This window comes from Lepidochelys kempii, chromosome 2 (genome assembly GCF_965140265.1).
Source record: "Lepidochelys kempii isolate rLepKem1 chromosome 2, rLepKem1.hap2, whole genome shotgun sequence".
Taxonomy (NCBI): Eukaryota; Metazoa; Chordata; order Testudines; family Cheloniidae; genus Lepidochelys; species Lepidochelys kempii.
The window spans coordinates 240,193,961-240,206,064 of record NC_133257.1 but is presented as its reverse complement, the minus strand read 5'-3'; the positions used below and the strand labels follow the sequence as shown (position 1 = coordinate 240,206,064).

At 36.7% G+C, this 12,104-nt stretch overlaps 1 protein-coding gene across 2 annotated transcripts in view; it reads right to left on the bottom strand.

Annotated features, from left to right (window-relative positions):
* ZEB1 (zinc finger E-box binding homeobox 1) overlaps nucleotides 1–12,104 on the bottom strand; it is a 209,457-nt gene that overhangs the window by 41,245 nt on the left and 156,108 nt on the right. For both annotated transcript variants that reach the window (XM_073334398.1, XM_073334399.1), the window contains exons 3-4: nucleotides 4,058–4,120; nucleotides 1,080–1,241 (exon numbers count right to left, since the gene is read on the bottom strand). In XM_073334398.1, coding sequence (XP_073190499.1) covers nucleotides 1,080–1,241; nucleotides 4,058–4,120 — 225 coding nt within the window. The remainder of the gene's footprint in view (nucleotides 1–1,079; nucleotides 1,242–4,057; nucleotides 4,121–12,104) is intronic.

Genomic DNA, 12,104 nt, shown 5'->3' with positions numbered 1-12,104 from the left:
GTGTTTGTGTTGTTCTTGCAGTAAGGATTTGAATAAGACTCTGGAATTGTCTTTTCAGTTCAGATCAGCATTTTTCATTACAGCTACGAATTTCCAGTAAGAAACTTCTTAATAGAAAAAAATCTGTATAAATTCTGAATTTTGCTAACAACCAGGAAGCTAATTAAGAAAATTAGTGCAGAACATCGATTTTTGCAATGTAAGGTTATAAAATGGGAAGAAAGAACTAGCAACATGTAAATCAAAAATCTGATTTCAACTAAAAATCGTGTTTTAAATTTAAAAAATAATTTAATTTTTTGTAAATAATCATTTTTATCCATCTTGCAATTTATCTCCACTATGATAAACAACCATTAATTGTTATTTTTCTGCTGTTTAGCCATTTCTTATTCCAGAAGAGGATTTTGTACGTAAGCCAGTATTTCTTATTTTCTTATTAGTCTTTTGAGAAGGAACTTGCCATAAATGATTTAGATCTTCAAGGAATTATCATCTAGCAGATTCTCTTTGCCAATTATTTTTATTACATGTTTCAAATAGCCAGCCTGTTACAGAGACACAAGTTACTTTTACAGAAAGTGTGCTAGTTTGACTCAATCCATTTACATTAATTTAAATGTTGTTTTATTATGCTTTTACGTTTATTATCAAATGGAGTACTAGACCATTATTTTACACTCCGTTATTGTAGACTAGCATTTCCACTTAACAACTCCCAGTACAAATAATCCAAACCCAAATGTTTTAATTATCGCATGTATTAGTTGTTACTTTCACACAAGACAAGTAAGTGAAACAGAACGTATAAGAGGGTATAAATGAAATCTATCATAAAAATAAATAGTCAATGCTAAACCTAAGGCCATTTAAGCTTCAGAAACCTTAGAAGTAATTTTTGCTTGATTATAGCCTCATTTCATAATAATCAGTGGTTTGAACTTCCATCTATTTCCACAGCTACACAGCCTACAATAGATGCATGGATCCTTATCTTTCTAAAATATAGGGAATTTGTAGGTCAACCTTTCAGTGTAATTCATTTTGTAAAGACTACTGATTAGTGAAATAATATTTACCATTTTCATCCTGACCACTAGCTTCTGGTGTGCCTTGTCTCTGGTCCTCCTCAGGTGCTTCAGGATAAATAACAGCTGTATCTTCCTGTTGAAGGAATTCTTCAACATTGGGGTCATGATTTTGTTCATTTTCTACTTCGGAATCACCTTCATCTTCTTTTACTAAAATGAAAAAAAAAGCTTTGTTAATGGAATTTCAATGTCACATGAAAATATTTTAAAATAATACATAAATGACAGTAATATTTTGCACTTCTATAGCATCTTCCATTCAAGGATCCCAGTGCACTTCACAAATATTAATTAAGTCTTAGGTTAAGCCCTGTGAGATAAAAGAGTTTTAGCCCAGTTTTACAAACAGAGAAACTGTGGCATAGTTAAGTTAAAAGGACACCAACTTAAACAAAATCAAAGTTCATCTGTATAATGTTTCACTGTTTTCCTTTCAGGCTCAGTTATTTAGTCAGTCACTGTCCCCGGTCCGTATTTGTCTTTCACAAAGCAATTGGGGGAAGAAATAGGAAAATGTAGTTGTAAAACCACAAAAATTAGCAAGCAGAGTTAGAGGAATGTGTCTTAAACTATTTTTAGATTTTGACTAGATTTCAAGTTGGCAGTGTCTCTAAGAGATTTTGCTCAATATCACACAAAGTCTGTATCAAAACCAGGCATTGCATGTGGATTTCCTGCCGTCCTGTCCTTCACTTAATTCATAAGACTATTCTCCTCCATGAAAGGAAATGCATACTCTTTTTTCAACATGTTTAACACACTGGGGTAAGCTGAAAACAGCAGTTGAACAGATAAGACTTAATTAATTTCTAAATAGGCACATTCAGAGGAAACCACTCAAAGCCTGCCTATTTGGAACAACAATCAATTCCACTGCACTAGTTGGACCCAGGATTTGCCTTAAAAAGTGTACAGACTGAAAAGAAATCCCCTACAGGTAGCAATTATCAAGACCTCCCTTCAAACCACTAAATGTTGGCATTATGTTTTTATTTCCCATTGTGGATTCCCTTCCTGAATGGTTTCTCCATCTTCAGACTCATAGAAGATAATACAAAAGTTAAAAATTAGGACAATTTTTTTTTAAAGTCCTAACTTTGTCCATGTTAGGCTCCTTTCTTCAACTTAACTTTTCCAAAATCTTGGGATAAAATGATGGATTCTTGATCATGACTGAGTGATTCTATTCTGAATGGCACTTGCCATTCCTTCAGCTTCTTTGGGTCCTGCAATTGCAAGGCTGAATTTGTTCAAGACACAATTTTTAACTATATTTAAAGTTTGTTCATTACTGCAAACCTGTAGGACATATTCATGCAGATTTTCATTGAAAGCATGCTTCCTGGCTGAAATGCAGTAAGCTTGAGAGTTTGAGTAGCTTGTTCACCAGCGTTTGGCCATGGATTTCAAACAAACAGTTTTCTCTGGATCTTATTAGTACTGTTCCAAATCATCTAGGTTTAAACTTGGCACAATCAATGATCAACTTAATTTGTTTTTCATTAAAACTGTATTTCACTATTAGCAAAAGCACAGTTAAATATTTTACATAATCTATAGCACGACAAATATTTGTGAGTAAATATTCATGGAGTTTATACTTACTGCCATGAAATGCATTCTATGAAAGCTTTGACTGTAAATTACTATCCTATACTTCATTCTCAGTTATTAATGTGGAACATATTTTTAATAAGAAGGTAAAGCTTTACCATTTGTCTCACAGTGTGAAGTCTCATACTGGTCTTCCTGTTTTAAAATCCAAGCGCTAGATTCTATTTATGACATGGGACAGTTTTCACCATACACACTGTAAAGTAGTTCTTTGTTCTCTTTGGTACTGACTGTATGGTTAAAATATGTATACCAAGATTCAAAAAATGCAAACATATTTCTGAATAATCCTACATTTTTGTATGGTTCAGGGGTGGCCAAACTTACTGACCCTTTGAGCCGCATATGACAATCTTCAGGAGTTCAAGAGCCAGGAGGCACCTGCCGGGGCTCAAGGCTTCAGCCCCGGTGGAGATGCCTGCTGAGGCTTGGGGCTCCAGCCTTGCTCCTGCTGGAGCTCCATGCCCCAGCAGGTATGCCCTGCAGGGCTGAAGCCATGAGACCCCCCTCCTGCTGTGTAGAAGCCCCTAACCCACCACCCCGCTGCAAGGCAGAGGCCCTGAGCTCCACCCCCTAAGTCTGGTAGGTGGACAATTGGGAAGCGGTGGGCGGGGAGCGGGGAGGAGAGCTCCACGAGCCGCACTTTAACTGTAAAAGAGCCATTTCTGGCTCGCAAGCCACCCTGGTATAATACTTATCACTGTGCTATCTAAGTACTGACCAATAAGCATATATCTTAATTTATCTGACCATTTAAAAATAGTATATAGATTCTCTTAAATTATACAGTGATTATTTTCAACATTACTGAAGAAAAATATAGTAATATAGTAAGAAAAAGGAGTTGTGCATTTTCTAGCATAGTACTGAAGATGAAGACACACATTCTATTTTATCTACTCTGTAATATTACTATTAACAGAAGAGTTAATAATGAGATATTAATTCTAGTTCATTTTAATGGCTATGGGTTTAGGCTCTGTCTAATGACCCATAGTAGCGCTCTATACTACCATGTGAAACACGAGTGAGAGTCCTCATCCTTTCCTTTCTCCTAAAGTCAGGCTAAGCTGCTGCAGAGGCACTGCAATTAGTCGCTTGGGGAAAGGGACTGCTTTGTGTCATTTGTCAGCAAAACTCAAGACTGAAGAGATCTAAAGGGAGCCCAGTCTAGTCTTCTTCACCAAGAACAGCGTTTGCAACTTACCACATCAAGTACAGGAGAGAAAGGCACTTTAAAAAGAAAGGTGAGGGGGAATCCTAAAAGATTTCCAGGGATATTAAATTATTCCAATCCCAAGAACATTCTATGGATACGGGGGACAGACTGTAGAATTTAACGAGACAAATACCTGTACATCCAGCTTCATCGGCTTGAGCTTCAGGCCCCAGGATTTCTTTTGTTTCTTTTCCATCTGAAATATAATATTGAAAAAGAGGAATAATTAACATTTTAAAATACCATTATCTTTCTTTGCATATTACAAAAGTTCCCTTATTTCTTAAACAAAAATTTCCATATTTTTCTAATGTTTGGGAAAATATATTTAAATCTCATACACTTGAAAAAATATGGATTCCTCATGATTTTAGCTGTATTGAGTTTCTCAGGTCATAAAGATTTTACTAGAAAAAGAAACTGCAATTTTAACAGAAGGCAAACATACAATACCAAAGTAATTACATATCCAAATAGGGTATTTTTGTAGTACAAGTATCTTTTTGGCAAGTACAAAGTGTGCTGCTTAGAATAAGAGGCAAGCAGTTTGTTCTTAGTATCTGAGTCACTAGATTATTGCTTTCAAAGGTTAATTTATTGTAAAATTAACACATTTGCTCTGCTTTTTCTAACTAGCAAAACCAGCAGATCATCAGTAATTACTCCAAAATTATTTTCAACAGTCTATCATGTAATACTGTATAATTACCTGCAGACATCTAGAGCCTATTAAACTTAGCCAAATAAAAATAATTATGAGAGTTCTTGCTAAGTTTGACTATTGAATTGAGAAAACAAGAAAATATTGGCACCGAATTAAAGCATATATTTCAGTTGTGTAAACCTGATTTTAAGTGTTTTACCAACTGCTTTCCTGTGTATTGGATTCACCAAACCATCACTTATACAAAAGTACTATTACTGACACCACTGCGTATCTCTGGGCAGTTGGATGGATGCCCTTAAAAGATGATTTATTGAAGGATTCACATATCTCTGCAAAATAGGACTGACTTAAAAATCATGATCTGACATCATTTCTTTATGTGCTGATTTTAAATCAGTTTTAAGACTGAGTCTAGGCATGGCACTAGATATGGTAAAATTGTTCTATGGGTCACAGCGTTCTCCACTCCATTTCAGAAGGGTGACCCTCTATACTGGAAGGTCACTTTCACTACCAGCCTCATATTTTCATCAAATATATATTGATGGTGGCCATCATTTATTGCTTCTGTCTACTGTTTTCTCTCTAGAAACAGGTTTCAGAGTAACAGCCGTGTTAATCTGTATTCGCAAAAAGAAAAGGAGGACTTGTGGCACCTTAGAGACGAACAACTTTATTTGAGCATAAGCTTTCGTGAGCTACAGCTCACTTCATCGGATGCACACTGTGGAAAATACAGAAGATGTTTGTTTTTATACACACAAAATCATGAAAAAATGGGTGTTTATTACTGCAAAAGGTTTTCTCTCCCCCCACCCCACTCTCCTGCTGGTAATAGCTTATATAAAGTGATCATTCTCCTTACAATGTGTATGATAATCAAAGTGTGGGGGGGAGAAAACCTGGATTTGTGCTGGAAATGGCCCATCTTGATTATCACACACATTGTAAGGTGAGTGATCACTTTACATAAGCTATTACCAGCAGGAGAGTGGGATGGGGGGAGAGAAACCCTTTTGTAGTGATAAACACCCATTTTTTCACGATTTGTGTGTATAAAAACAAACATCTTCTGTATTTTCCACAGTATGCATCCGATGAAGTGAGCTGTAGCTCACGAAAGCTTATGCTCAAATAAATTGGTTAGTCTCTAAGGTGCCACAAGTACTTCTTTTCTTCTCTAGAAACAGTGGCTTCAGATGGGGGCCTTTTAAGTGAAGCTTTTGCTGCTGAAGGAGTTAGAACAGCAGTCCTATACAAGAGTCCAAAATTCTTACATTAATTACAAATCTAGTATAGCACAGACACTGACAACTGAGGCTTGTGCACACACCTTCACCAACATGCCTCAACTCTTTGACTATTAACAAGAGAGACAATTAGTCCCAAAGGTTATGGTGGTTTTAAAATTTGGAGACGTGTCCAGTATGAACTTGTCTAAAGTTACCAACTCACTTTATACAGGCATTAAACATCTTTCAGTCAGTGACAACTTTCAGCCCATATTGATTTGAGCCAGTAGCGGGTAGTGAACATGAAAACCCACATATTCTACTATCTGTCCCTTGAGCCATCCAGTTGTCCAGTTCCCTTGTGTTCTGTGGTAGACAATGGCACTTCAGGAATGAGCAGTATAGTATGTGGAATGTTGATAAAAGCATCGTAACTTATACTTGCTATTGTAATCAATACATGCTCAACTATGGAATTCTTATTTAGTACAAGTTTTGGTATGAAATGCAGCGTGTGGATCTGAAGTCAGTGTCTATCTAAGCCCATCACAATCTATAGAATTTTCCAACCCAAAGGTCACATCAAACTTGAAATAATACCAAAAAGAGAAAAGAGCCAACTAGTTGCTCAAATATTTTTCAGCTGAACTTTTATTCAAGATTAATGCCAAATATGCTTTTCTAATTCAGGAATGATCCACTGATTTTAGGTACTGTATAAAAGCTTTAGAAATCTTTGGTTCTCTAAAAACAGAATACATCTTTATTCCAGGCAAGTACTTTTTTCACAATGCATAGTTATCCTGTGGAACTCACTGCCACATATAGCAAGTCCAAGAACTTAGAGGTATTCAAAAGAGGCAGCGGATCATTTATAGTATATGAATAATGAGAAAATCCACAGTTACATTAATTAGGACAAAAATACAAGTGCTTCAGAGAATATGGCAGCTGGTGGGGGTTAAATAGATTATTCTATAATTGTCCATTATGGGGATTCTAGCATGTTCCTCTATGTTCCTTTGGCACAATGGGACTCTCAACAATAAGAGTAAAGCTCACCCATGCAAGGAAACAGAATTTTCTCTGGGGTGCTCTGAGACTGTAGAGTGAACTCCCCCAGGAATGAAGGACCATCACAGATCTCATAGTTTTTTGCTCCAAGGGCAAGGTGCATTTATTTGACTTGGCCTTCTCTAAATATACACATTGCAATGTTTATTAATACATTTTAAAAAACACACTACCAAAACAAGACACTCCACTGCACATGTTTCTCCCTCTGGGGAAAAAATGAGAGAACAAATGAGACATGACAGATGCACTACTGGAAAGCACTCAGATACTACAATGATAAGCATGGCATAAAACCTGAATAGAATAGAACAGAAAAACATCTGGTCCTGTTCCCCTTTCAGATACAGGATACTAAACTAGATGAACTACTGATCTGATCTGGAATGACAATTCCTATGTTCTTACGCTCCCACAGAAGTGAGCTAAAAGTGTTGTAATCACATAACAAATGCTAGAATCCATAATTTGTAGTGGTTATTAAAAGAGCAAGGGCATACTACCTTTTTAATCAAGACAGAAGCCAATTTCTGCTTTACACATAACCTGAGGACTTCTAGGACTACTTTAAATTCCATTCTAAATAGGTCTTTCCAAAAGGAAAAGGATGACTAATTCTAACTACCCTAATAGTGGAGACAGTAGTAATGAAGACTGTCAGAAGTCTACAGAACTAATAGGTTAGAAAATATTCCTGCATTTGCAGATATTGTCACAAACAAGATATATAATTAAAGGAACACTGGAGTGCTTTAAATCTAGCTCTAATTTTGATCATCACCTTGAAAAGTCTTAGTCATAGACAAATCCATGTTTGGTTGGTCTGATCCAATCCACCAATGATAATTGTCCTGTGCTTCAAGTCCAAAATCTTTACATGCTGTAAATCCACTAGAACCAAATACTTAGTTTATTTAAAATAGCCCATACTACACAAAACTAGGTTTTCCCCTATAAAAAGGGCTCTTCATTAGGACAATGGGATATGCTGGAGAGGTGGGATTATTAATGTAGTTTACTGACTATTTATAACAATTTACAGCAAGTCCCTCTGGCTTCATAACAGGCAAAAATAATATTAGCCAAGATGATCCTGAGTAACTTAAGATTTCAGTGGCAACAGGATTTAATTTCACAGGAGGTAAAAAAAATTCCTAAATCTACTACTTTGTAAACTCTTCATGGTATGTATTACATCTTCCTGTGTGCTTGTACAGCACCTAGGGCCCTGATCCTGACTAGGCCTTTGGGCACTACCATAATACAATAAACAAACAGAGGTTCATCTTTCTTTTTTCTTCATGTAGGAAGGTATTCTGTGTCCTGAAGATACACAAATTTAACTCAGTCTTTGCATATCCCCCACAGTGTTAACCATGACATAGCAGATGTTTAATAAACAGAATATGTATTCTATATATTTTGTTATATTATTAGCCTTGCAACATATTTTGCAAACAAATATACAATCATTTTAATGACTCTGTAGTCATATATGTTCAGCAAAGGATAGCAACATCGGTGAACAGTTTACTTGCATTCTTGCATTCAGGAGTCGAGGACTATGCTGCAAACATAGACACTGAGGAGCAGAAAGGAGAAAAAGGATATCCAGTGCTAGGGAGAAGAATGCAAGACATTCTCTGATCCAATAGGAGTCAGAGTTCTGCTATCCAAGAGTGGTCTGGACTTAGTGCTAAAAGCCCCTTTAAATGTGACTTGCAGCGCTTTGACTAAAGGCTTTTTGGGCACCTTGCACTCATCTCATCCTAGATGAGGGCACCAGCACATGGGTCAGATCCTTGGCACGGTTCTACCTACTATTCCCATTCAAGTGACAGGCCAGGACATGGAATAGAATCACCATTGGTAGTGCAGATGAACAATCTCTTGCTATCTATAGATGAAGGGATAGTCATACTCTTGGATCTCACTGCAGCATTCAATATGGCTGATCATAGACTACTACAACCCAGCCTAAGAGAAGTACCAGAGGCTCAGGCAGAAGCTCTAAAATGGCGTGAAACATTTCTCAAGGGCTACACCCAGAAGGTAGTGATGGGCGTCTGTTCGCTGCCGCCAGAGCCCTCATCTGTGGAATACTATGCAGTTCCCTTCTCTTCCTCTTCAATATTTACATACAGCTGCTCAGAGAAATGGAGAGATTTTATGGGCTCAAATGCCAACAATATGCAGAACACACATAACTCTACCTATTGTTCACAGACTACATTATCACCACAGTCAGAGACAGTTAGGTAACAAAGATCGGTACATGGATGAGGTAGTCTTGGCTGAAGCTAAACTCTAGCAAAAAGGAGGTTTTGCTTGTAGACAGAGAAACACTTCAGAGTTTTTTTTTTGCCACAGTGCTGTCTGTAGTGGAGGAAGAGATATTCCACAAACCATCAAGGCACTCTGTAGTGTAGTAATCTTTATAGACAACTTTCTGATTCTGGACTAGCACATAGCAAGTCCGGTCTACAGTCAAGTTGATTTGCCCTTTCTGACTGGCTAAAGCTTGTACTTTTTGGGAATAACCTGTCTTGAATCATACCACACTTCCATTATCTCTGAGCTTGATTATATCATGCAGCTTACATTGGGCTTGAAAGCATGAGGCCTGAAAAAAGCTGCAAGTAATGCTGAATGCTGCAGCATGTCTCCTCAGTAACTCAGGTTACTGAGAAAACACAATCTGCACTTCTTTAACTTCAAAGCCTCTCTAGAAAACATCAATTGAAGTTTAAATTCTCAGTTGTCAGTTTTAAGGCTATAAAAACTGACATGGTCTGGCTACACCAGGTCTTACCCTCCAGCACCTTGACCACCCACAACAGATCTGCTCCTCAGAAATGATGGCTTTGCGTACTTCAGGAGCGAAGCTCATAGGTGCAAGAAAGAAGATTTTTTGAGGGCTGGCCCAAGAATATAGAATTCCCTCCGGCAGAAACTAAGAATAACCACAAACCTTATAATCTCCCCATTGAAAAGCAAGACTCACTTCAACATGGGTTTCCTGGATAGCAACCTACAACATATTAGTTTTACTTCTACTAAAAAAAAAAAAAAAGGCACAAACCAAATCTAACTTTTCCCCTTTGGAGTGAGGAGGGTAGAGGGAAAATGGTGAGAAAACGACATTTGACTTACATTAATAAGCCTGCTTATTTTTTAACTTGGAAGGCACTAATATACAAATGTAAGAACTTAAATCGAAAGGAATACAGAAATAAAAATAGTTTAATAAGCACTGTATCCACTAGATATGAACAGCATCCAGTTGTTGAATGTGTGCACATTATGGGTGAAATTCATCACATACCAGATGCCCTGCACTTAAGCCATACTTAAATTCTTAATGTGGTGTGTAAATGTTGCATGGGATCTTGAGTGGGCCCTCTTCAGCAGTATGAATTTCACCTTATGTGGTTTTCAGAGCTTGAATACTTTGTTAATTCTATAAGGTCTTTTCAAAATTATCCTCTTAATGCCAAACGCTATTGCACCTTGTTATGGACTGACTATTTGTCAAATGCCATTTTACACCTAATTTGTTTTTGAATTACACAAACACAAAAATGTATCTGAACTAATTTTTTAAATACATTTGGATTCCTCAAATGTCTGAACTATTTTTTTTTAAACACAGAGAAAGATAAAAAGAATCTTGCTCTCATTCTAAGATGCTGATACAGAAATCCAGCAGGAATGGAATTTTTCAGTCACGTTTTAAACACCTGAAAAAAACAGTCAGAAAATGTATATTTTGTTCCTCTTAATTTCCTATATATTTTACTTGGAAATTTATCATACCTTAGTTTAACAACACTATTTTTTTTACATCAGCAAACTTTACTTTATAACAATTTTTTTAAAAATATAATGTAGGTTTTAGTTTAAACTAAAAGGGGGGAAAAAGAAGACCTTATAGAATCACAACACACACCAATGCTGGAACATTGCCATCAACTTGTATGGGATGCATGTGGTTCACTTGCTGAGACCTGTATTCATGTTTCAGTTAAACCTCTTGAGATATACACCTTATATTTGAGACACCTGTTCTGAAGGTCTTTTAGAACTTCAGTTAGAATTGCTGGAAACGGAAAGAAACTGATCTGATAATGAAATGTAGTTTAAGTATGTTGCACCTACTTTTACATTTTTCTGAACTGATCAATCAGATGAAAACCGAAAAGTACACTGAGTAAAGATATGCAGGATAAATTTCTGTACAGGTTAGTGATGAAAACACAACTTGCTATACATGCTGTAAACTGGTATTCTTAACACACACACAAGTGTTTCAGGGATGTTCTCAGTGCTTCACAGTTACCCACCCTATTGTCTTTCCCCTTTAAGACAAACAGCACGTATTCAAGTGTTGTTTCCTTAGACCTATGCTGTACAACCAAGAGCACCAAATTACTTGTGACTTAACTTTCTTACTAGAAATGTCAAAAATATGAATACACAGCAAATCAAAATGTTGTAATGTACTATATCCACCTATGACTTCTCTTCACTATGAGAAGAATGTTTTATAAGAAACTGACTTCTCTTCACTATAAGAAGAATGTTTTAGAGTATGTATATTTTTCAGTACTGAATGTTAAAAACTTTATTTTAGCAAACACACGGTATATGAATTATTTAAATCTACTAGCTGTTCAAACAGCTATGAAAGTCTATGTTAGTAAAAATGACTGAAGTAGACACAATCATTTGCAGCATATTTAATGTATGTATAATAGAGACAAAAAATCAAAATATAGTAAAGTTAATAATTGAGCCCAATCCAAAGTCATGGTTTTGTACAAATTTATACATATGGAGCTATTTAGAGCCAAGCTTAAAAGCTAAGCCACCTGTCTCTCAAACTCATGCTGGCACGCATACCAGATTTATAGTACAATTTGGTTCAGCTGCTCAATTTTATCAGCTAGATTTGAAAGGCTGCATGGTATATTTAAATAAGAACAGTAAAAGCAGGTGAAATTACAGTGTTAGAGCTCTGAGAAAGCACAGCATGTATGGGATTCTTCCCAAAAGTGAGGGAGCCACGAGGCCCTGTTCCCACCATGACCCAGCCCCTAACCCTCCTTTTCCCCTGGAGGACCCGCTCTGAGGCCAAGCTGGAGCTGGAGCAGGAAGTCCAGGCCTCTCCACCTGCCTGGGTTTAGGTGGCCTGAGAGCAGCCCCAT